This window comes from Cyclopterus lumpus, chromosome 6 (assembly GCF_009769545.1).
Source record: "Cyclopterus lumpus isolate fCycLum1 chromosome 6, fCycLum1.pri, whole genome shotgun sequence".
NCBI lineage: Eukaryota > Metazoa > Chordata > Actinopteri > Perciformes > Cyclopteridae > Cyclopterus > Cyclopterus lumpus.
Window position 1 is genome coordinate 13965141 of NC_046971.1, and position 26386 is coordinate 13991526.

The 26386-nt window shown below is 42.2% G+C and overlaps 1 protein-coding gene across 1 annotated transcript; it reads right to left on the reverse strand.

The window, feature by feature from the left end:
- Nucleotides 1–306: 306 nt before the first annotated feature.
- Nucleotides 307–4250, reverse strand: lrrc4.2 (leucine rich repeat containing 4.2). The gene is made up of 3 exons (XM_034535589.1): nt 4007–4250; nt 3792–3919; nt 307–3625 (listed from the first exon to the last, which is right to left on the reverse strand). Exon 3 carries the CDS (start codon nt 3502–3504, stop codon nt 1510–1512), a length of 1995 nt encoding a protein of 664 aa, XP_034391480.1. The 5' UTR covers nt 3505–3625; nt 3792–3919; nt 4007–4250; the 3' UTR covers nt 307–1509.
- Between the last annotated feature and the right edge of the window lie 22136 nt (nt 4251–26386).

Consider the following 26386-nt stretch of genomic DNA (forward strand, 5'->3'; position numbering starts at 1 on the left):
ACATATATTTTTTTCCCCTTCACAGTCACTGAGAAATCAATGTTAAGAACTAAGCTGAGGCATCAAAGACCAACAGCCTATCTGACCTGCATAGAGCCCCACTGTGGGGTATAATGCAGCATTGTACACCAGTTACTTAAAGACCCATTCATGCAGACACTAAGTAAATGCATAGGACCGTAAGATGGGGGTTCAGGGTAGGATACGATTTACAATACTGCCTCCAACCTTTACGATTAAACAACTTACACACAAATGGAAATATATTCAGAGAGAAGAAAAAAACATCAGATGAAAGCGTTTTCTGATTAGAGAAATACAAACCAAAGGTTTTTTTTTTATTTTTCATAGCCTCCTTTGTCTCTCCATAAAAATAGTGTTGCTAAACTGCTAACTGTTAAAAGGAAAACAAAACGAGTCATGTTTCAATGTAGTCCATGGAAAAGCCTCAATATCAGACATTCATTTGTTTCACTTTAATCCTCTGTTTTCTTTCTCCAAAAGCAGAATGGTCAGCAAAGCTCTGTATCACTGCACCACATGTCCGTTCCTTTGAAAAAATGAGCATCGCAATGAGCCCTTGCAGAGACAAGTCAGGCAACTGCTGTAATGCATTATTAAATTAGCCCTAAACACTACACAAGCCATTAAGAAGCATGTCAACGGAAAAAGAAATAACAGAAAATGCAACCAATAACAGAACAAAGTATTTGCAACAACTGTCATTAGCCTGCTCTTTGCCAGTTAAACCAGTGGGGAATCATGTGCACACTAAATAAACATGTTTAGATAAGCTACAACTAAGAAGCACTGGCACTGTCAAATAAATGCAGCTTAGCTCCAGCGAACAGAGGGTTAAACCTTAGCTGCAGAAATTCACTGCAGTCCAAAAGCATTTGGCTGATAGCTATTGAACAACACATTATATCTGTGCCATTACGCTGCTATCCTTGGACAAATGTTTCTATCCATCTAGATTTTGCTTGTGTGTCTTTTTGTGTACCCAAGTCTGGAAATACCATTTTATTGCATATAATATTTGGCACAGTAAAAACTGGAGCTTACATTTGGGGCTGTATTTAGAAACTGGTGCCTGTATAAAGAGTTTTTAATTGCATCCTAAATATGATCAAAAAAACAAACTAAATGCCTCTTTTCCTACAGTAGACAGAACCACCTTCTATTATCAATCACAAAAGCAATTCAGTATATTTGTCTTTTTTTAAATAGAAGTCACATTTTATTAGAAAATAATTCAAATTACTTTCTTTTCTGATATAATCTGCATGTCTCACCACTTCCTGACTGTAGTTTCATTTATATATATTTGTATTTTTTTATATTTATATACGTATGTATAGGCATGTACAAGAAACAAAAAACTGTCTCTGTTTTGCACTTCTGTACAAAAGAAAGTTACCGTTTTGTTCTATTGCATGGACTGGTGAGCAGAGAGGTGGAGAGGAGAGGTTGGGGCTGAGTCAGAGATAGATCCAGAGGGAGCAATGCTCAGATTTGGGTCTCTTGAACCTTCTCCTTGCTGTGAGTAGTCTTAATGATGTAGGGATCAGCAATGGTGCTGATGTGGCTGTGATGCTGTCTGACTGAGCGATGAAGAGAGTTGTTCTGGGTCCAGTGGGCTCCATAGCCCCCTTGGCGGGATGAGGAGGACACGTACCCAGGCTTAAAGGTGTTGCTGTGGTGTTCCACTAATGTAGGCAGTAGCAACCCTGGGTCATCAGAGCCACTAGATCCAGAGGTGGGTGGTGGAACGGGAGGAACTTCTTCCTCCATCTGTATGATTTCTATGGTCCTGGCTGCTGCCACAGTGCTCCTCTGTTGATGCCGCTTACGCAACTTATAGAATGCTATCAACATGGCCGCTGCCAGCAAGGTAACGGCAACAAAACAGCCAATGATGATTTTGGTGGTTTTCATCACCTCATCCAGGCTGGCGGCTGGCCCACTAGGGACTCTGGCAGTGGGGATTGACACCTGCCCTGGAGTCTGAGTGTTTTGAAACAGCACAGTGGGTGTGGAGATGAAGACAGGCTGAAAGACAGAGGGTGAGGCAGGGATAGTAGGCTTGGGTTTAGGGGTCTCCTCCACTGTGGGCTCCAAAACCTCCACTGTTACAGTCGTAAAATAGGACAGATTAGACGTGTTGAGTTCAGCATTGCTGACGTTTAGGTAGGCCGATGCATTGGAATTTCCCGCCATGTTGCTGACCATGCAGGTGTAGACCCCTGTGTCTGAGGGGAGAACGTTGGAGAAGTTGAGAGTCCCGTCGTTAAGGACAGATATCCGTGGGTGAGCCGAGCCATGGGTCAATACAGTGCCATTGGGGAGAAGCCATCGGACTGAGCTCATCGCAGCCGTGCGACACTTTAGTTCTGCCACCCTTGCTGCAGAGATGTTCAGATCTCTAGGAGCATCAAGTATGAATGGTGCTGAACATTGAAAGGTGGTCTGATCAACTTCTACCAAGTATCGTCCCCTCATGTGGATCGGGGTGTGGCAGCGTCCGCAGCAGGTTGAATTTGTGGGAATGTATTCTCTGAGCCACCAGGAGAGCCATACTACATCACAGTCACATCGCCAAGGGTTGTGGTGCAGGTGTAGCTCCACCAAGTACTGAAGAGGGGTGAAGAGGTTATGGGGGAGGGATGACAGGTTATTATGGGCTAAATTCAGCTCCACCAAGGCTGTGATGTCATCAAATGCATTCCTCTCAATAGTAGTGATGGCAGAGTTCATAATCCACAGTTTACGTAGATCTTTAAGCCCACGGAAGGCCCCAGGTTTCAGTTCAGGGAAAAAATTCTCTGATATTTCTAGCTCCTCCAGTCCCACCAGTGGTGAAAGATTAGGAAACTCCCTCAGGTTGCACATTCCCAAGTTGAGATACTTGAGGTTTTGAAGTCCCTCAAATGCGCCATCAGAGATGTACTCCAACTTCCTCAGTTCTCCCAAGTCCAATCTCATGAGGGAGGGGACACGGTTGAAGGCATAAGAGGGGATGCTCTCAATGGGATTGTTTCTTAGCCACAACTCTCTCAACTTTGACAGGTACTCAAAAGCTCCACTGGGTATGACTGTCAGTCTGTTGTCGAACAGCTCCAGGGTATTGAGGCTGGTCAGGCCATTGAAGGCCCCCACCTCAATCTGTCTGATAGAATTTCTGCCCAACTGCAGTACCTCCAGGTGATGCAGGTGCCTAAAGGTATCTGCTTGTATGGTCTCTATGCTGTTTTCCATTAGGTTCAGGTACCTGGTATTGGCTGGGATGTTCGGGGGAGCCCTAACCAGGCCTCGGCGGGTACATACTACCTTGCTGAGCTGGTTAGTGCAGGAGCACACACCTGGGCAGTTCTGTGGGTTAGCCGAGCCCAACGCAGGGCCTGTGGACTGGCACATACTGAGAGCAGGCACCATAAGGGAGAGCACGGCGAGCAGGGCTGCGTTCCAGGTAGGCTGCACACTAACCTGGCCCAGAGGACTCATGGTGTGGAGGGCTCATTATTCTGCATGGTGGGGGGAGACGGCACACACCAGAGGACAGACCACCCTAGCCTGGCTGGAGCAACTCAAGGCTCCCAAGTTCCATCGACAGTGCAGGGAGATGCTACATCAAAATTGGTGTGTGAGTGTGTGAGAGAGAGAGAGATAAGGGAAAAAAAGAGGAACAGAGAGGGAGACAGAGTGTAAGAGATTAATACAAAAGACGTAGCAGAGGAAAAGCAGTGCAGCAATGTAAGAAAAAGGTTTCAACAACAGTATCAGTGACGTACCTCATTAGTTTGGAAGTGGTCCTTTTTGCTTTTTTTCCAAATGTTAAAAGCAACAGTTATTCATCCTGTTCATTTATAATTTCCTTCCATGGAGAGACACCAGATTGATGTTTTCTTGTTTCCCCTCTCTGAAAAAGTGAGGTGGCCCTCTATTAGCCAAGGGTACAAAATGGCTCCTGGTATTAAAGACTGAAAGCAGCATGAAAAGCACTCACAGGCAGTGGTAAGGCCATGAAGGCTTGGCGGGTGCCTGGATCCCTTCTGCCCCCTCTAACTGCTCCCCTGCCTGGCTGCAGACTCCAACATGCAGCTCCACTCTGGATAAAGCACAATGATCCATAACGCAGTGAAACACGACAGAGGAGGAGAAGAGAAGTGACCAACTGAAATAAATAAAAATCCCCAGTGCTGTCGGCTCCTGAGACATGTGTTGGCTCGTCCGCCGGTCGCCTGTTTGGTGGAGACCTCCCTCACTGTGACTTTGCCAAGGGCTAGTCGGTCGCTGATTAGCCCCGTTGTGACAGAGACTGAGAGACAGAAAAAGGCTAAAGAACTCCCGGCACAGTCATCCCCCTCTCCTCTCCTCCTCTGTGTTCCCTTTGCTTCCTCCCAACGTTGACTGGCCCCGGTCAGAGCAGCTGCAGGCTGCCGTGTGCACAGTTAGCAGTAATCCGTCTATTCCTCCTGGGGGAGGGGGGGGGGGGGGGGGGGGGGGGGGGGGGGGGGGGGGGGGGTTGGGGGCTAGTGGGAGAGATGGTGGCGCTGGGTGGGGGGTGGAGAAGGAGATGCGCTACACTGTTGGAGCTCCGCAAAAGGCTGTCAGAAAAGAGAGAGAGCACTCTTGTCCTCTTCTGCAATGAGAGAATAGAGAGAGCGATGACGCTGGGAGGATGTGTGTGAAAGTGGGCTCCGTGTCTGTATCCAAAAACCAGAGAAAGGTAATGAGGATTCTTCCCTCCACACGATGTTTGTCACCTGGGCTGTCTTCTGCAGTGGTCCTCTGCTTGCTTATTTGTTAGTTTTTCTCCATGGTTGAGGTAGTAAGTTGTGGCAGTTAGCCATGTGTGTGGCTGTCAGACTCGCGGCTGGCTGGTGGACTACTGCAGTAGCCAGAGTAAAACAGAGAGAGAGGGAAGGAGCGACAGAAAGAGCGAGATTGAGAGAGGTGAGAGAGAGAGAGAGAGAATCACTGACAGATCAAGAGCAAGGGAAAGATAGAGTGTGCAAAGGAAAGAGAGAGTGTGAGAGAGAGATAGATGAAGAGGAGGCACGCGAGCGCTCAGGCAGCCCGCCGTCACAGAAGAAGCAGGAGCAGCATTCTAATCCACATCTCCTCTTGTTTATTCTCCAATCTCTGTCTTTTCTCTATTCCCCCCCTCTGTGTCGGTGTTGCAGGCAGCTAAGATGCTCGCTCTGCCCCCTCCCTTTGTCCTTCAGTGGGAACGTGAATGTACTGCTGACGCACTCCTCTCAGCTGCTCAGCCAGCCTCAGAGCAGTGCATTGGTTTGATGCAGTGTTCCTGTGTATTAACACATTCAACTTCCCCTCCTCCCGTATCCCCCCTTCTCCTTCCCCTCACTGTAACTATCTTCTCCTCTCTTACTGTCTCTCTTTCCGTCTAGTTTCTCACGTGCTCTGTCTGTCACAGTCTTTCTCTACTCTCACTCTAGATCACTTTACCTGTGCTGATCTTCCCCTTGCGGTCTGTCTCGCCCAACCTTTTCCCTAAAATGGAAAGCCTCCCATTCCAGGGTATCATACAGAGACAGGATGTCAGAGGAGGTTTCTACTCCAACTCCAGACTGGTTTTGTGATCTTGTCTCTCTGTCTCGTGAGCGCAGCAGTGCGCCAGTTTCTAGTGGAGATGCAGCTTGCTGCTTATCCTCACCTTATTGCCATGGGTGACCACAGATAGAGTTTTTTTGTTGCATCTGATTTTCTTGATGTCTCAGTTGTAGATGATTTATTATCTGTGTATGTGAATGTTTTGGAGGTGGGGCGCTTGGTTGGGGGCGGGGGGGATTCTGTGACATCAGAGAGGACTGAAATGCTGACTGTGCTTCTCTGTGTCTGCTGGGCAGTCTTCTCTTTAGGGAGAATAAAGATGAGAGAGCTTGCACACAGTTATCTCTTAAAGAAAGACGGGGAGATAGAGGAAAAGAGACTTTACCGAGAGAGTGCGGGAGAGAGATGGGGCCGGGTAGGAGGAGATATATCCACATCCTTGGTGAAATAGGGGAACGGAGCCTATAGAAGGAAGAGAGGAATGAGATGAATAGGGATAGAGAAGAAGGATGTGGGAGACAGATGAGGGAACATACTGCATAGTAGCCTACTCAGTGAAAAAGCTCAGAAAGGCAGAGAAAGAGAAGGTTGAGGAGTAGGAGGAGTGTTGATAGTGTTGGATTAAGCATAATTTGAATGCAGGAGAAGGAGTCTCCCTCTCTGTCTTTGGTTAATGACCACATTAACTCTTCTCATCCCCCCTCCTCTCTCCAGTCACATATATATTTGCTATTCAGGTTGCGGTCTATTGAAAAAAAAAGAAATAGCACACTGACAATAATGAACTTGCTACTATTTTAATTCACATTCATTAAATGAATAGGACATGATTTGAAGTTTTGCATTTCACTATTGAAAGTATTGAAAAAGTCATGCTCCATGTCCACAAAGAGGATGAAGTGAAACTGAAGCTAAATGAAATGGATGCAAGGTACAGTTTAAAAAGGTAGAGCATGCGGACAAATGCACTTAATGTATGTGATCACTCGTTTGTCTTAACATATACAGTATGAATATGAATAAAATATACAGAATAAATGATAATATCTTCTGAATACTTTTAAATAAAGTAATAGGAATGTTAACCTTTTCTCTTTGCATTTTACTTACAACAATCCTGCTGCATTCATGTCACCAGTCAACTTACAATATATTTACAATTACTAACAGAAAAATGAAGTAACATGGACATAAGATGCTTGGACATGATACAGAAGAAATATGATCATTATTTTCGTTTTCCTTCAGCTGATCAATATAATTGAGACAATGCCTTCCAGCCTTAATATGCGTTTATATTGTGTATATAAGTTTAGAGTAATGGCCATTGTGTGCACACAATTGAATATTAAAAATGGGTTACATATTGTGTCTCATGCCAGTATGGCTTTGTAATAATGAAGGTTATTTGAAATGCATCATTTTATATTTTGTTTATCAACACAACATAATGAGGCATAGGAATGGCTGTGATCAAAAACAACCATTTGGACAAACTGGAAACTACCTTTGTACACAAGACAGATGTGTGTGAAATAAGGGGTTGTGCCTTTGAATTAAGGAAGACTGTCATGTGTAGCCACCGAGAGACAGGATCCAAACGCCGACAAAGTTGAAAAGAAACTTTATTCTTCACTTAACAAGTGAAATTACTTAAATTGAGGAATAACAGGGACGGATTCCAGACGTCCCAACATAGCACGGTCCCCAAAGGGGAGCCGGAGGACGGCCACCAGGCGGGCGGGCAGAAGGAATTGGCGTGGACTGCGGTACAGAGTCAGCAGTGGGAACTGGCGTGGACTATGGCATGGCGACGGCAGCGGGAACAGACGGGGGCTGCTGTCCAAGCTAGTTCATGCCCGCAGAAAGGGCTCGGAGGGACTCCATCATGTCCCGGAGAGAGCGCCTTGCGACAAGGCACGGGGACCAGGGGTTGGCCGGAACCACGACATGGAAGTGGCAGCAGGAGGCGGAGTGGTCTGCGGCACGGAGGCGGCAGCTGGAACCTTACGTCGCCGCGGCCCAGAAGTGGCAGCTGGAACCCGACACTGGCGCGGTCCGGAGGTTTGGGGCCCCCGACTTCCCCTAAAAGTCAGGCGGGTCCACCTCGTAGTAAGAAGATCCCCTTCTACGGCCACGAGGCCCACCAGAGCACAGGCGGGATCCAACACAAGAGGAAAGAAACATTTTGAAGGCTGGGTCCATGATGGTTGGGCCGTTCGTTGAAAAGAACTTTATTCTTCACTTAACCAGTGGAATTACTTAAATTGAGGGATAACAGGTCTAACACAAGTGATCACTAGAGATCTAACCAGGACGGACCAACACTGGGGAATGAGACAAATGGGGTTTAAATACACAGGGAAGGTGCAGGTGATTGGACACAGGAGGAAACAATCAGGGACAGGGCAGAAAAATCACAGGGACAGGAAGTGCAGGGAAACAGAGGACACGAGAGATGAAACAGGAAACAAGACACAAAAACTCAAAATCCTGACACTGACCTTCATTGCCCTACAGTTTTTGGGGGAAATACTATTGTATAAACAACAAAGAGAATAACTGAAAACGAATAGTTCACAGTTTCTTTGATGCATCAAAGAATGACTTTGAGAGGGATGAAATAACAGATGAAAAACAAAGATGAATGAAAAGAAAACTTGCAAACACTTGTGTTTTGAGAGGTAACATGCCAGGTAAAGAAGAAAAACGTGCCAATTACAGTTCATGTACCGATTCTATTCCAATTAGATATGGTGCGTGAGGAGTGGAGGAGAGGATGAAAGAATGAGAGGGAGAGCCTGGTGGAGGGGTGAGGGAAGGGTGAAGGCGATATAACTATTAGTTAAGGTCGTGCAGTAGGGTTGGTCAGATAATTGATTGCCATGGTTGTAGCTTTGTGTTAATGCTATTACAGGGGGCATGAGCATGGAAAGGTCAGTTAGCACGGTGAATATATTGCGTTTCCTCCAGCTGTCTTTATGGCTGTCTCTCTCTCTCTCTCTCTCTCTTTTCATGTCTTTTTTTCATGGATCCATAGTAAGGAATATCAACCAGAGCCTCCGTGTCCAAGTTCTCCTTTGAATGTGTGAAATGAGGTTCGGGGTAACAAGATTTATTGCCATGTGAAAATTAATATATAGTGTGTGGTAAATCACAAGGGGTTTTATGGAATTACTCCATAGTATGATATAGCATCTTGTGTTACAGTGTGTCAATTCAACAACATAAATTATTCTTTAAATTATGTCATCCTATGTCATATTTTATGAGCTGGGTGGGTTATCTGTTTAGCTAATTTCTGCAACTTTATTTCCCCACTGATCATGTAGTGCACCAAATATGGCATTGTCATTGTTATGTTAAGAGGCAACCTCAATGGCTTGACAAGCAGGGGCAATCATCTACTTACTTTTAATAAAAACTGCATGATGTATGCTGTATTTGTATTCAGCATTTGTCAATTTTGGTAGCATTTACTGTAAAACCTATATAAATTGTATCTACTGTAATGCCTTTGTTACCTTCAGTACATGGTTGAATAGACTTAATCAGATCAAATGTGGAACTATGCCCATAACTGTTTCAATCTCCTGGACCTGTTGAAAGCAGATTCTCCTTGTGAACCCATCATGATGAGGTCTGAAAATGTGGATTCAAAGGATCAAGCCTTTGATTCAGGACACTGAGTGTGGCCCAAAACCTTTGCCCCACGACAACAGCTGTCAAACTTAAAATGAATTCTGTTACTCTGTCTTGCCGACAGGGAAGCTATTTCTACTTCCTTGGAAGATAATCTTTCGGTCCTCAACATGCATTATAAATTGGCCCAAAAGATGCAAAAATGACAAGACATTGAAGGCAGACAAGGCTCCTCACTCCTGAGGGGTAGAGGGTGTGGGTCAATACCACGGATTGAGAGGGCCGGTGCAAAAAGCAGCGTGGTGTTGGAAAGAGTGAGACAACAGTTGATCAGGTCAATACGGAGCGAGTGACAACCTGCCCTACAAAGCTGCGTCAGGGTCAGAGCGGAAATTGAATGTTGCAGTAAGTTAAATCTACATGCTGATAAGTGTGTCTGTGTGTCCCAACTAGCCTGTCTGGGCTGTTAGTATCACTGAGGGTTCAAGGTATCCTACCAATCGTCTGTAGAGACTCTGTTGCTTTATATGTCTGCTGCTCTCACAGTAGATGGCCCATAATTTACACATACTACTTACATTTTTCTGACACTCTTACTGCTGAATGCTGAGTTCTGGAACAAGGTGGTGACTGGTAGCAGCTGTTCCTCCTGAAGTGAGTGAGGGTTAAAAGCTGCAGACAGGAGTTTCTAACTGACCCTGTGGTCACATATTCTATTGAGCCATAGGGGAGAGACTAAAAGTGATACTGCCAGATGCTGAAGCTAGCGCTACCACAGTCACTTTATGATTAGCCCCTCCTGAAAATGAAAATAGCAGTTTTTGAGCTATTCTGCAGGGCAGGCAAAACAACATATATTGCTTAGTTACTGTTGGTGACTGTTTCACCAATGCAGCTTCACCTCGTTCGGTAGTTAGAACTGACGGATCTAATTAGCTGCTAGCATTAGCCATTACCTTGCTTTAGCAACTGCTCGACCCTGGCCCCTGTGGATCCCTCGCCACTCAGCCTGTGCTTAGTGTGGTAGGTCAGCAAAGTGCTGGAGCAGCATTTGGCCTGAGAATAGAGTGGATGGTGTGAGTGTGAGAAAGAGGGGGAGAGAGAGAGCGAGAGAGAGAATACTGGTGGAAGCAGATCGATGTGGCCTGTATTCATTAACCCTCGCTCACGGCTCCCTTCCCTCCCCAATCACAACCCCGCCATTTTAGGACGGCAGGAGGTGATTTATTAGCTGTCCTGGCTCAGTCAGCACCATCGACCCACAGTCTGAGGAGAGTTGACTCACACCAGGAAATACCGATTGCCTCACTGTGGGCTGAACTCACTCAGTGATCCGACACCATTCAAAGTGGAACCATGCTGGAGAAAGCAGGATGATCAACATACATTTACCATTTGCAACAGCGTATGTCGGGTATTCTTTTCAACTTGAGTGAGTCTGTCTGTGTCATCAAGGTAAAAAGTCCTGGAGACACTTCCTGTAGCGGAAACGACCACAGAAGCAGTTTTTTGTGTATTTTGCCAACTGTTATTTGTCCATCTGTCTGTAGACCCATTGTGTGAACGCGATAGCGTCACAACCGTGCAAGATGCCGTCATTAAACTCAACAGGTGGTTTTAAGATGAATTTGTTATTCAACTGTGAGGTTCATAATTTTCAATCTGTTTTTTTTATAGAAAAATACCCCATATTTTACAAGAGCATCAGTTTAAACTAGTTTTATTCATACTTTGACGCTTTTCTCCTATTCTAAGTTTAATACACTTCATTTCAGAACTAGGAGCTGTCCATAGCATGACCTGGTGCAGAAGGAGACCCAATGTCCATGCCTCTCTCCTAGTTAAAAGCTGTGATAATTCCTCAGGCCTTGAATATGCATTGCAAAATATGAATTTGAAATGCTGTGATGTTTAAGAGAAAAACTGTCAAATTTCACTGAAAGGACAAACTATTTTGGTGTGAAGGAACACATTTATTTCATTAGCTTTTAAAATGTGAAATACTGTATAGGAATTAAATGTAAACTATATAGGTCTACAATACTGTGCTTGAACATTGTCCCATTCTCTGCTACTATCACACACTGATGTCTATACACATTTTTTTTTCCTCTCCTGTTCTCACTGTCCTGGTGGAAACTGATTTTCTTTCTCTTTTTACATCCCCTGTGACTGACACTGGATGACATTTGTAGAAAAAAAACATAGTTTTAATACATGTAACGTGTAAAAATATAGTAAATAGTAAGAAAGCAGATATGACTAGGTTGGGAAATCATTTTTGGCCAAAATATAGCTGTTACAGTGATGCTAATATCGGGTTCAATATTGTGTTCACACACTCACAGCTGACCATTTTGTTTTATAAATCCATCTCCCGGAAGTCAGATTGTGTCGGACAAGCAGCTCTCAATAGAAACAATTCAGCTCAATGGATGTTATTGATTTCCCTCAACTGAGAACACAGTGGGAATGTGGTAGTTGGGACACAAATGGACAGTGAATGGGGTAAGATCCTTATCCCATGCCGCTCACACAGGGGGAGTCTGCACATTTGGTGGAAAACACAGATATTGATAAATGAGATGATCAGCAGTCAGTGTCATTTTGGTCAAATTAGAACAGCAGGATGTGCATGCTTGTTATAGAACAATTGCTGTCCATCAGTGAATAGCATACATATTGTTTACATGATTATTTGTGTTGTCTAAAACTCATCAATACACCATTGTTCCATTGCGTTCAATAAAAAACATTAACAATAAGGGCTTTATGGCTGGTGTATGTTCCCTTTGTTAAAAAAATGTATTAGGTAATGTTAGGGATCCGATGAACGCTGATAACGGTGATTATGACAGTAAACACTATTAATCAGAGCCGCACGCTGCTGTGGAAAATAAATAAATAAAGCCCCTCAGGAAATTAGTCTTCAACAGGTTGTGGTATTTATCTATTTTTGTTTTCACGTCTCGATGCTCAAACCCAGTTAATTATATTTGTGTATCCCATTAGTGCGGTGATTGATTTTGTGAGGTTGAAATGAAACGTGCCCATCCGCACTTCCCATCTGCAAAGACTGCATTTATGTACAGAGCTCTCATTGTTTGCACACTGATGACCTCCATTACACACTTGTTTGAATGTGTGTGTGTGTCTTGTGTCTGTGTCTGTGTCTGTGTGTGTGTGTGTGCGTGTGTGTGTGTGGAAAGGGGGGGGGGGGGGGGGGGGTGGGGGTAATTTCTGAAGTTACCACAGATGATCTTGGTCCTTAACTGTAGCGCCATGTAATGCGCAGAGCCAACAGGAAGGGATGAGTAAAGTGTTGCTCATTCAGACGTTAAAAGTCTGGTGAGCCACGTTTGAATGCTCAAACACTCAGAAGTAAAGCTCGTACACTGGGTCACAACCCCAAAGCCAAAGCTGCTGCTCGCCATGCAGAACAGGGGTATTAAATCTATTTGGCATCAAAGATTTAACAACGCTATACTACACCGGAAATATTTGGAGATATTGAAGAAAGTGACGTTTCTCCTCTCCCATTATATTTAAGGCTAAAAGGACAAGAAAGACCACTTTTAGGAATGAGTCAGAGAACAAATTGTTGCCAGCACACAGTCAAGCGTGCACACAGATACACATCCCACTATGCTGGAGATGTATGAAGGCAGTGTGTTGGATGGACTCCCTCACCTCTCATATGCAAATAACTTTCCCTCATGCAGCTCTGTGATTGGCTTGCTGTTATTAATATTCTGCCAGCGTGTGACTTCGTTAGCCCGAAGTTACTGTGCCAACAGGCAGCACTAAAAAGGGACTTTGTCAATGTTTGATGTCTTGTGAAGTGATGCAGTGTGTGTGTGTGTGTGTCTCTCTGTTTTCTAAGGAGATTTAAATTTGGGCAGTGGGAGACACTATTCCCTGCTGATATCAGATTGAGGAGGAAGTGGCTATCTGCTTCTGAATATGATTGTAATAAAATTCTCTATATGAACACCCAGTTTGTGCCTTCTCTGCAGAGGAGTCAGCCACACGGCTCCATCCTGTCTCTCGAGGTCTAAGTACAGGTTTGGCTTATGGATTCTGTCAAGGCCAAATCTCAACCTATTATTTCATCCATTTAAGTCTGGACTGCTGTCAAGTATGCTGCGCTAAAGCCAAACTAAACCATGTATACGGATGTGATGTGATGCCGAAACTAGCAGTGACATATTTGCCTGTGGCCAGCCTTCAGTCACCACGTCGTCACACTAAGTCGCTCTGTCACTGTCCGAAGCTCAACAATGACAGCATGAGCAGTGTGTTCTCAACATAGATCATAGTGTTTGTCATGACCAGTGTAGAAGGGGCCTCTCTACTGTGTGTGTGTGTGTGTGTGTGTGTGTGTGTGTGTGTGTGTGTGTGTGTGTGTGGGGTGGGTGTGTGTGTAGGTACACTAAATCCCCTAAACTGGAGCGTGTGACCCTCAGTAATACATTTCCTTTGGCCGAGTGGTTCTGGAAATTCCCCCCAGGTGCCCCAGGGTTTCGTAGGGATAAAAGTGTGTGGCAGCGTTTTCTAAATTGAAGTCAATACCAATTGGCCATTTATCTACAAGCACCCTGATGCTAAGATGCATGTGTGCACAAACCCACACATACACAGCGTTTTCTTTCCAGAAGCTGAATAAATGATTTAAACCCAACAATCATCTTAAAATGAAACTCATTTTTTAAATCCTAACTCATTCAAATATTGCCCATTCTCTAAAAGACTATGTGGGCTTGTTTGTATCAAGCTCCGAGGGCCAAGTTTCTTCAGAACAATAGGATTAAACAATACAGAAACTAATTACTGCTCTTCACCCTTGAATTGCATACATTGGAACAAGAGACATTAAAGGGCACATTATCTATATAGCAGCAGTCAGCCTTCATACATCTTTGTACTCCATATATCCTAAAGATGTTGAGTCATCATAATGGAGTCTCTCTCTTTCTCTCTCACTTTGTCTTATATTTGACAGTTTATGGTGTCATCGGTTTACCTAGTCTGACTAATACTGGATGTATGACACTATAATGTATTACAAGACACAATAACATCCATGATATCAGCCTTTTTTGTCATGAGCAAATATTTGTAATCTGATGTTTCTAAGTTCACTGACTGGACCGATCAACCAATCACGTAATTTCTAATTTGGTTTCTAAAAAACAATTAGTCAGCTTTTTTGGGGCTTTACATTCATAGCTGATGAATGAATATTTTTCTATAACAACAACAACCCAAATGTTTCTTTCATTTCTTTCTTATTAAAATCATTCAACTAAATCCATAATTGTTGCACTCACTCTTGCTGAGGATTTAGAATATGTTAATGATTTCATGTGTTGAGTTTGTGGTGATTAGAAGGGAATATGTTGTTTTTCTGGTTTTTTAAACAAAGGGATTAGTAGTCACAGAAGGCATACCGGCAATTAAATGTCAAAGCACACTAAGACCCATTGTAGCCACCTACTGTACAACAAAAAAGTGTGCACTTAATATGTTATGAGTTAACATGCTGTTAGCATAGTTAAAAATTGTCTGCATGGGAAGAGCCTTTGGAAGAATTCAGCCAACAACTTCTCTCGTTCTGGTATATTTATTTCTCTGATCACAAGCAAAGCATAAGAGCTGAGATTGCAATGCCAGGGGAGTCACAACAACTCTGCCCTAGAACCGGAAAACCCAGCCTTTTCATACACAGATTTCGTCACAGGTTATGCATCATCTTATTTTCTGATTGGTGCTGAGCGATCAAGGAGGTGGATGAGACACAAATTTCACCCTCTATGTTATTCTGAACTGGAGTAGCCTGACAAAAGCATAACATTATGACAATGTATAAGAATTTATATTATTAATGCTAAATTGAAAAAATTGAGAAAATTAAAATAGAAGCCTTGATTGTTGCAGTAAATAAGACCATTAGAAAGATGAAAAGAAGTAATACGAAGAGAACAACAAGGACGCTGTATTTCTCCTGGTCTCTTTAAATGACACATTGTTAATCTGATTGTGTTGTCTTGCATGGACACAGAACGGAGACACTTCTGTTAAGGTAATTCCAGACTGTGAGTGATGTTGGCAACATATGGTGGTTCTATAAAAGAATTAGCACAATATTGCAGTATAAACACGTAGACTTTCCTCATATAGTTTAAATGCGGACTAAAGACCTCAGACCTCTTACCCATGTACACAGTATCTGTCACCATAACCCCTGCAGCAAGTTTGTTGTGCATGCCTCATTTAAAATATTGTGTACCGTTTACCTCATTTCCTCATGGCATTAAAATGTCCCCAAATATTTGAGTGTTTAGCATTTACCTCTTTTTATGTAAAGCTCTTTAAATTGCCTTGCCACCGCAATGTGCTATATAAATAAACTAGCTTTTTCTCCCCAGAGGCGGTGAGCTCAATCTCTGCATCATGTTCAACCCAATGAATAGTAATACGGCTGTCGTGACCAGGCAAGTGGATAGTGAACAAAGAAAATGCGAGGGTGAAGAATAAACGGCAAAACTAAAAAAGAAAACAAATAAGATGAAAACATCTGTTCAGTATAATGTTTTTACTTTTGTACTCCACCAAGAAGCTGTCTTCCAGCTAAACCTGTCTGTCTGACTGTATTTCACATTTCAGACATTTCAGTAAATGAACCGTTTTGGAAAGGAATGACTATTGATTGACTGTATGTTTCTGCAGAGTGAAGATACTTTTGTTGTTTAATTTCTCCACGAGCTCCTTCATTATAAGAGGTGCTTTGCATGTTTTACACTGATCTATATTCAGGGCCCGACCCCGCTCTTTGTGATGGGGATTTCGCGCATAGAGGCAAGGTAATTTGATATCCATTGATTGAGTCAAGAGCCAATCTGAAATTGAGGAATTGTAGTTATTGCTATTGATTTTAATAACTAGGCTGTTACAGTTCATTCAGTGCAGCTCCAGTCGATTCCGAAATGGAACTGTTCCCCCTCTTCTGAGAAAAAGACCAGTAGTATAGTGTTTTATTGTGAAATATGCTGTGATACAGTATGTTGTGGCGTGATGACCTGATGGAAATGGTCACAACTGTTACAAACAATGACATATTATTACATTTAAAAACATTATAGTATATTAAATGAGCTATAATGTGTAATATTAATGTTTGTGGTGTGTACGTGAGCCATTGTCGCTCACTCTGCATGTATACTTTATAGTGCTGCACATATTATTTGTCACCTCAATTAATAACCCCACAAGGCCTCTTAATTTAGTTCAGTCTGTGGAGACCTTCACTCAAAATGTCTACTGAGCCATATTTAACTAGTTATTGGTTTCAGTCTCCCCAGGAGGTTGTTTTCATTACAGATTTTAGTGCAAAACTACTAAGAATATTCTACATTTCAATGCTGAACCGTGGTGGATTAATTTAAGTAATGCTAATGTTAATTGTGTTAATTGTGACGTGGGGCGAGTGAGGGGTAACCATATTACGTTAATGGCTGCAAGAGAACGGAAATATTGGTGAAATATATATTTTTTTCATTATCCATGTAAACAGCTTATTTGGAATATTGTCTTAATGTAAATGAAGTCAATGTCATGCACTGATATTTAAAGGTATAATATTTACCATCTACGTTTAGTGTGTTAACGTGCCAATATTGCTAATTGGCACTAAATCCAAAGTACAACTGAGACTATTAGGAATGTTGTTAGATTTGCAGATATATTTGGTCATAAACCAACCTGTGGCCAGACTGTGACACAGTAGATAGATTGGGTCGTCACTAATCAGAGGAGTTGCAGAGTTGCCAACTGATTGACTTAAACACAGAGGATGTAATATGCTTCTACATTAAAAACAGGTCAATCACTACAGATAAAAGACGTTGTTTTCATTTCTGGTCTGGCTTTATTAAGCAGTCCTAGTTTAAATGCAGTGTAAGGAAGACTTTATGATGAATATAATGCAATAATTACATCTTTTACACCAACCAAAGCACATCATTATGCTCTTTCCATTTTCATGTTGCTTAATGGTGACACAAACGATGATTACTACAGAGGTGACGCCAACTGTTTTTTGGGTCGATACTAATGTTAATGATAAGTCTGATAGTGGTTGTATTCATTGTGGTAGTAACATAAAAGAGGATAAAAGAAAAGGTAATGAGCTGTGCAAAGTTATCATATCATAGACAAATAAATCTTAGAATCTCTCGCCTTGAGCCTTGGACATCTATGCATGTGTAACGATCCTGTACTTAATGAAGTAAAAGGTCTTGAAGTACTTAAGCAATACTGTACAATTGTAGTTTATAAAATGTTTTATTTTTGTATATGATGTTTTGGGCTTAATATAACACATTAGGCATTAATATGTATATTGCATTTTACTGCCAAAGATGAATATGGTTGCACTAATTTAAACTACTGTTTACACTAGGGTAGTTTAATCTAAACTAAAGCAATGCATATTTTCTAGAAGACTATCATATGTTTCTAGCCTCGTAAATTGAACTTATTTTTAAAGAGCTTAAACAGCCCTGTTAGCTTAAGAGGTAGGACACTTTTTCTCAAACCATAAAAGAACATTAGATCATAATCTAAATCCTCACATTTAAAGACACGTGGTTTTCACTCGACAAGAATGGTATGAACAATGTATGCACCTCCTATGTTTTAGAAAATGTGTACTTAGTACAGTACTCGAGTGAATGTACTGTTACATTTCAATGCTGCTGTAAAGGGAGGAAGGTCACCGTTATCTGCGATGCATGAAGAGGTGCAGAGTCTGTGTGCAGCGAGAGGCAATCCTTGCTAAGGAGACCAAGTGCGGCTATCGCAGCTCTAAGTGGGAATGAATGGAGGGATAATTTGATGGCAGCCACTTTTCTCCCCAACACATTTAAAACCCCATTACACTCCACATCCACTGTGAATACCCCACAGGTCCTCTTAAGATGAGTGATCTGCATAGGTCACACACACACACACACACACACACACACGCACACACATATAAATGCATATAGTGTTTATGTTTATTTACTTCAGTATGCAGTGTTGAAAAAACAGGGTGGTATAGAAATGACTGACTGAAGTAAATGTGCCTTGGCACTATGGGCAATGGCCCATTGACAATTCTGAGCCTTTCAAAGGTTATAGCAGACACAGTTATAACATCTTGTCCTGCCTGTCTTTTCTGTTCTCACTCTCTCGCATGCACACACACACTCACACCTGCCATTGAGGCCCATTTGCACCCTTGCTGAGCTCCTATTTGGCACAGAGGACCCTGTTAGGAGGTCCTAAACAGTGAGAGGACAAACACTCAAAGAGATGCTACTGTACCACAAACACTGTAAACATTTACAATACTGTACACACATGTGAGCTAAGAGTGAGGGAAGACCATGATTATTAACACATCTTTAATAAGTAGTTCCTGAATAGCTGAATCGAGGACTGTGATGATAATGGCTCTTGTCATATAGTAAATAGTTGGATAAGGTACTAAGCCAACTTTAGATGGCACATTGTAATACATGTATGACTTATTTAGAATAAGTTTAAGAACCAACACTGAAGTTTATTGTCCATTAGCGATACCATTGGGGAGCTGCAGGCGCTTCAGTCAGTCCTCCCTCCTTCATTTCTTAACCAGCATCAGCACTTCAACACTGCTGGCAGATCACAACTGGAGTTCTATCCAAAGCTAAAACTATACCTAAAATGCACATATTTTAATTGTAAAACTTGAAACAAATTTAACCTCTGCATTTAACCCATCCTCGGCATTTAGGACCAGTGGGTTTGCTGTTAAGCATCCAGGAAAAAACTTGGGGTTCAGTTCACTCAAGGACACTTCGACAGGCGAGCAGGATCCAACCGCTAATGTTGTGATTAAAGGACGACTCGCTCGATCCCTTGAGCCACAGTCACACCAAACAAGTTCACAAAAAACTTATCATCATCTACTATACAGTCCTCCATTCTGAATTATTCAGGTACTACTTCATTCACTATCAGGTCATTTCTCACTTGTTCCAGTCACATTTGTGTGCACCGTATTGTAAATCGTTGCCACAAACACAGTGTAACACCAGCATGTATATTCAGCCGCCCTGTCGTGTTGGATCACCTTCACGGGATTAGAACAGGCTGGATTTTCATCTTGCGCTAACTGATAACACAGTATCGATTCAACAAAATGATGTGGTGTGGACACACAAAGGGCTTGCTCGTACATGTTTGTTTCTGCACACGTGTGTTGGAAAGTGTATGCTTATGTGTGTGTGTGTGTGTGTGTGTGTGTGTGTATGTGTGTGTGTGTGTATGTCTCTGTGTGAGATCTCTTGTGTAGGAGTACAGTATGTGGAGAGGGAAAATATCAATGTGTTACAGGATTGTTTTTTTCTCACTGCTGTTATCTTTGCTTTGCCACCTCCCTTACACCCCCATCAGCCTTGGATGGATTATATCAGCAATAAAGACCTTCATCCATGTATCTGTAAAAGACATGAGACACATTAACAGCACAGACACAATGAGCAGTCATCTACCTTCAGGCAGATTTTTAGCGTCTATATTTGTTATGGCTTGTGTTTCGTTGTGCACATCTTTAGGTGTAAGTGTGTTTGTTCTCATACACGCATCCATGCATTTGTGTATGTAAAAAGACCTAGCTGGGATATGGCAGGAAATGTGTGAGGCACAGCACCTTGGGCAGTGTACATTCAGATGCTCTGCAAATGATTAGAAATATTTTTTATTGATATTGTAAATGTGTTTTACACAGGCAATGCTGCCAAGGGGATAAAAGACTCATGCTATCAAAGCCATGTGTGGCAGGCCTCCCACAATGCAGGACTGTGTGTGTTCCAGTGTGCGTGTGAGCCTTTGTTTGAGTGTTTTTCATAGCTTTTCTTTTAATTACCCCCCTTGTGAATTAGCTGAGGAATAGGAGACTATGCAATGTTAAGTATCTTTGGCTGGGAATTATCTGTTTAGTCGGTTCTGTTTGATCTTCAAGAATAAGTCATTAGTTTGCAAGCAATCTGCTCCCTCTCCATCCCTCCCTTTTACTCCCTTTCTCTTCTTTTTCTCCTCCCCTGCGCAGTGTCTTTATTTAGGCAGAATGACTCAAAATGCCTAGTTACATAACAAAAAGGGTAAGGAGATGTTGTGAAAAGGGAAGGGTTTGGTAAGGACATGGTAAAACAGAAAAGATGGAGAGAACAAGGGAAAGACAGAGGAGGTGAATCGTTACTTCCAGCTCAACAGGGAAATGAAGAGGTTTGTTGTACAGTACATTGCACACAGTGCGAGGAGGCCGCTTCTTCTAGCTGCAAGGCACAAGCAAAGATTCAAAGTGTGTGTGTGTGTGTGTGTGAGTGTGTGTGTGTGTGCAGGGCTCAGACAGAGTGCAGATAAGAAGATTGTTAACACTGGATGAAGAGCAACCATTAGATGGTGATTGGCTGACCAGATTCTCTTCTCGCTTCATACAAATTACAGTCTTTAACTTCACCATGCCTCTGGCTTACTCCATGCCATTGCCGGTTAGTGTATATACAATTGGAGCCTTCACTCCCAAGTAAAATCCTACTATATTTAGGACCCATACTGTACAGAAACCTCCTTGACGACCACACTATTTTGATTGATGTTTATTTTCTGTGAACTGTGACAGGGAAGATTTGTGTTATCAAATACTGTAATGTTTCAGTAAAAATAACATTAAACGTGAAAGTCTGTCTCTCTCCTTCTCACTCTGGGCTGTTTTAGGGTTAGCCCTTTCTAAGTCTTTTTCAGACAGGTTGCCAAACTGTGTCAATGCCAAGAGAAACATTAGCGGACCCTGCGCAGTCCCCCACCCTACCCCACCAAATGGATATTAATAAACCCTGCTCCGTCTAGCATCTACTCTCCTACCAGCAACATTTATTCTCCCTCTCATCCCCCTTTAATCCCCTCCTATCTTGCACTCCATCCTCCTTTTCATTTTCAGTCTCAAGTCCTTTTCCCCTTAAGTGTCAATAACTCCTGCTTGCAACACACACAGACACACACACACACGCACACACACGCACACACACACACACACACACACACACACACACACACACACACACACACACACACAGTAGTTGCAGTGTCAGGCTTTCCACAGGGGCTGCTATAGTTATATAGTAGACTCTGTGGGTTTAGTAAAATCCTCATTAGGACTCAGTGTAGGTGTGAACATCCCTGCTGCTGTCTCACAACAAAGTGCTTACCTCAACAGAATACTCAGAAACACAAACCCACACAGCTGCACATGGGCCACACAAAGAGGAGACACTGATACAAGACATTCACAACTATGCATATGCATGCTCACACACAATGTATGTTGATTATACCCATATGTGTCGCCACCTGTTTTCCGACGTCTCAACCACACTAACAACCACAAAGTGTGAGTGTTGTTGTGTGGTGACAGTGTAATGCAGGATGACGTCTCCCCCTAATTAATGTCAGTCAGGATGGCAATGAATTAAAATAACTTCACTGAGGTGCCATCAACCTAGTAAACCAATTATAATATTCAGAGACTATCAAAAATACACGGGCATCATATTTAATCTGATAGCTATTTGACCTGGATGGTGCTGACAAAGGTATTTGTGTGGATTTTTTTAAATGCTATAATATAAAATGTTACAATCTGTCATTGTAGTTTAAAAGGCAAATAATTAAACTCGTAAAAATGTTGCACAGTTTCCATTTTTGCTGCCATCTTCAAAAACACAGGATGTGGTGGTTCTACATCATGTGCTATTTTAGGGACAGCAAACTGTACAGTGTGTACAACAAGTGGTGGGTGAGTAAAGCAAGAAGAGTCTGTAACTGGCAATAACAAGTGAGCATCATCCATCACCATTTGTACAATTAGAGATTTGAAACAGGCGGAGCTCAGAGAGTCAAGTGGCATTAGGTTTATCGTCTTATTGAACAGAAGATGACACATGCCCAGACTTCTTAAAAAGAAGCACATACGGAGCAGCAGGGCAGACAGTAGACTGTTAGCAATCCAAAACCTCTGTCTGGATAATATTGCTGAAAAGAGCCGCAGAGAGTTAACAGTATTTAGAGAACATGTCACACACAAAAAACAGCTTTGTAGTAGAACATGATGAATAGGCAAAATGTAAGTATTTGACATATTCCATATATAATGATTTCCAAAGGTTTCCAATGTGCTTGGAAATCAATGTGCTCTGCTTCCAGTTAAAGATTTTTTTTCCTGCCCTGCTTAGCATGCTGTAGTATCACTGTGTCACCCGCTGTCTCTGAAATGTGTGAAAGGTACAGCCATTTAAATATCTAATGGCTCTTAAATATCAGTTGCTCATTAATCTTCTGATTGTTTTATGCTACGAAATCTAATAAAAGAGACATTCCTTTGAGTTATTACTCTCAACTTCACTGTCTGTTATTCAGATCCCAAGTGATTGCTCCAGATTGCACGTGCATTTTCTTTTTGTAAGTAGCAGTAATTCTCCTGTTACATGTGCTCAGATGAACTAAACTTTAAACCTGAGCCATTTCGCTTGCTTCTCATATCTGTTGAGAAATGCAGCACTGATTGGGAAAAGTGCAGTGGGTAAAGACAAGGTTTACGAGCTGAAACAAAGTGCTCCATAACAAAGATGATGCATTACAAGCTCCATCAATGGTATGAAATGGTATCCACCAGCTATTCTCAACCACTGGGCCGGGGCCCACTTCTCATTTGGAAGTGTTGTGAACGTCATGTGCATGGATGAGAGCAGATTGGGTTATATTTGCATATAGTAGTAACATTAGATATTGACACAGCTAGAAGCCATATGTAGCATCACAAAAATAATTTAGTAAGGGCGTAGGCTAACATTAGCTGCCAGATCACAGCAGAGACAGAGAAAAGTTACATTTCACCTGATTTGTCAGTCAGAATGTTCTGAAGATATGATGGGACCAATATTTATTTTGGTGACAATGGGGCAAAAGAATCACGCATAATCTGTGTTTGAGTTTACTTTTCCCATTGGAGTTAATAGGCTCAGAATTTGCTACTAGTCTCCGTCTCCTAAAGGGCGATGGTGAAACCATGTGACACAGATACAGGAAACTGACTATTGGTCTGCCTCCTCCTTTCTCAACTGTTAAGTTGGATGGCATTTGAAAGGATTTAAGCAAACCTCACACTTTGTATTGCAAAGTTTTCTCCAAGACAAAGAAATAGCAATAAATAATATGAACGTTGAAACATGCTAGCTACTGTAAATCGGATCTTGTCACATTATGAAATAGAGCAGTGGTCACTAACAGGCGGACCGCGATCCGGGTCCGGACCCAGACGCCGTTGTCTCTGGACCCTGGACCGAAAACCGATAGCTAATTGAGAATTATAACATTTTCAGGGATCGCTTCTATTTCCCCGGCACAGCTTTTCTAGCCTTTACGGCTCTCGTTCAGCGGTCCAGGAAACACACCGACCAATTACAAGCGTTGAAAGTTTGCCTTTTTGAAGGTCCAAACTGCAAATGGCACCACCTCAAATTTAACGTCTGTGTTTCCGAAGTGGCAATCAATCCTAAGGACCTATTCTCCGCCCCACTCCAAGGGCCCCAGTGAAGCCACCGGCACTGTCTGTATTTAAAACCTAAGTTCTATATCTATTGACCTCCTCGTTTCTGGTTCTCCCTTGTTTTCTCCTCCTTTGTTGGTTCCCTGTTAGAGCCTGTCTGGTTACTTTGGATTAGGCTTCCATTTCCAAAATAGAATTTGGGGTAAAGTAGCAATGGACTCTGAAAGTCAACACAGAGTCTGCAGTATCCGACTTACAGTATCCTGTTTGCAGTAATAAAGTAGTAGTACCTTCCACGGGTCTATTCTTCATAATCGGAACGCAAGAGCTGCAGAAATATTCACTTTTATATGTCAATTATTGCAAAAACAAGAGACCATGATGGTATGAAGCATGTCTGACTGCATCCACCTGATTACAGCTGATAGCTCCATATGAGAGCGCACATTCAGCATGAAAGCAGAGAGCTTTGACAAATGAGGTCTCCATCTATTCTAGAAAATGGATGTAGATGTTTAGTTACATTTGACAAGATATTCATGGCCGTAACATCTGAAGAAATCACTGAGTGATTGTGAAGAACACCTGTGCAGACTTATGAAAGACACAGACAAGATGACATGCACATGCACACAGAAAATGTGCATGCACTTAAATGCACTTGTGTGAGATATTTTCGACACACACGCACACACACACACTTTAAGGGCTGCTCATTTGGCTAACAGACCTCATTACACGGGTGGATGGACCATCGTCCCCTCTGTGGAGGAATTAAAGAAATCTCCCTTTTTCTTCTCTGCCATCCAGAATGTGTGACATGATGTCCTGGAGTTATTTACCTGATCTCTGTAGCATGACAGCTATGCACACCTGTAGCTCCAAGAAAGCTAAAACGCCTTGAACAAAACTCAAATTTGTTCTTTCATTTCTAAGAGACAAAATTCAACCATATTTCAATGAGCTTCCTGATGATAGTTGTTACTGCAATGAAATGACAATACTTATAAATCATGCACCATTTGCAGTCGGATGAAATATCATCCTGCCCTTTGAACTGTGATTGTCACGCTTCAATAGTTTGACATATTGAAGACAATTCACTGGTCACTGCACAAGGCCTTCTGTTAAGTTTAAGAACATTGCATCACCAAAATGAACAAATACAGTGATTTATTTAACCTTTTACACCCCACATGTATTGAATCCCATTAGTAATATAAAAGTGAGATATATAGTCTGGTACATGAGAAAACTCAAATGGCACAGATGGTGCCAAATGTGCCCAAATGCCAATTTTTGAGATCTCGCCTAAACTGCCTTACTAACAAGGCTTTAATTCATTTCTGCTTCATTTTTTAAAAGTCAACCTTTGCAGAGATACTGTTCATATATTGTGCTAGGATGCTGAGGGAAAAAAAACATACTAGCTGCATCATTCCAAAGAGATAATCATAATAATAAGTATTTTTTACAAGGCAAACCTGTAATTCTTTTAATTTGTGCTGTGTGCCATCTTCATTTAATCTTAACCGGTAACATATAGGCTGATATTTACACATCTGAAGTATTCTCACAAGTGTTTACTTTATTATAACACCAACATTATTCAAATAGCCCTTGTGGTAGAGGAGATACACCCTTTTTTAGTTTGGGTATGTTTTTCTAGCAGAATCCTACAAAAATAGGCTGGGGTGTAAAAAGTTAAGCTTGAGGGACTTAAAATGGTGATATATCTTTGTCTTTATCTGACACACTCAGAGTTCTGAAATGTGGTTGCTGGCCATCACATCAAATTCCGGTTCAGAGTCCCTTCCATCTACGCCCGCTGAAATAATGTACTGTATGCTTCATATATAGACACCTACACATGTACAGCAAATACACACTCATGTGGAAACATGTGATATGTTATGCTAATGTCACCTCATATCTCAAGGGGCCAGTTTAGATGTTATTTATATTTGTTAATTTAAGTCTGATGACAGCGTTACTTCTATTTATTTTAATTGTAAGGCAATCAGGGGATCCAGATGTGTCCTGAAGACTGCGGGCTTGTTATGCAATCTGCGGCCGCAGCCACGGAGACTCAAATTATCATGACAACACTAATTAACATAATAACAACCAGTTAAATCCCCACCACAGCTGGGCTCTGGTCAACATGGTAACACATCACAGCCAAGTGTTCTTGACATCCTTTCCAGAACATTGGGCATAGTGTCCCACACAAACGCTTACACACACACATACACACATTGCACTCTGCACTGCACTGCACACATGAACACAGAGGCATACTGTAGACACACACACACACACAAACACAATTACAAGCCTTAGGAGGTGTATATGTGTGACAGGGTTTGGGAACAGCTTGAGGCCGTGTCTCATCTTTTGTGATCTCCCAGCTGCAAGCCAGTGGAGAAAAAACTATCAAACCAATGAAGCTTGGTGAGGAGAGTGTGTGTGACCGTGCGAATACATCCCAGTTGCACATGTGACCATCAAATGGCTTGAGGGAAAATACATCCA

Excerpts from the sequence above, each read along its gene's own strand:
- lrrc4.2 (XM_034535589.1), bottom strand. The coding sequence starts at position 3,504 with ATGAGTCCTCTGGGCCAGGTTAGTGTGCAGCCTACCTGGAACGCAGCC.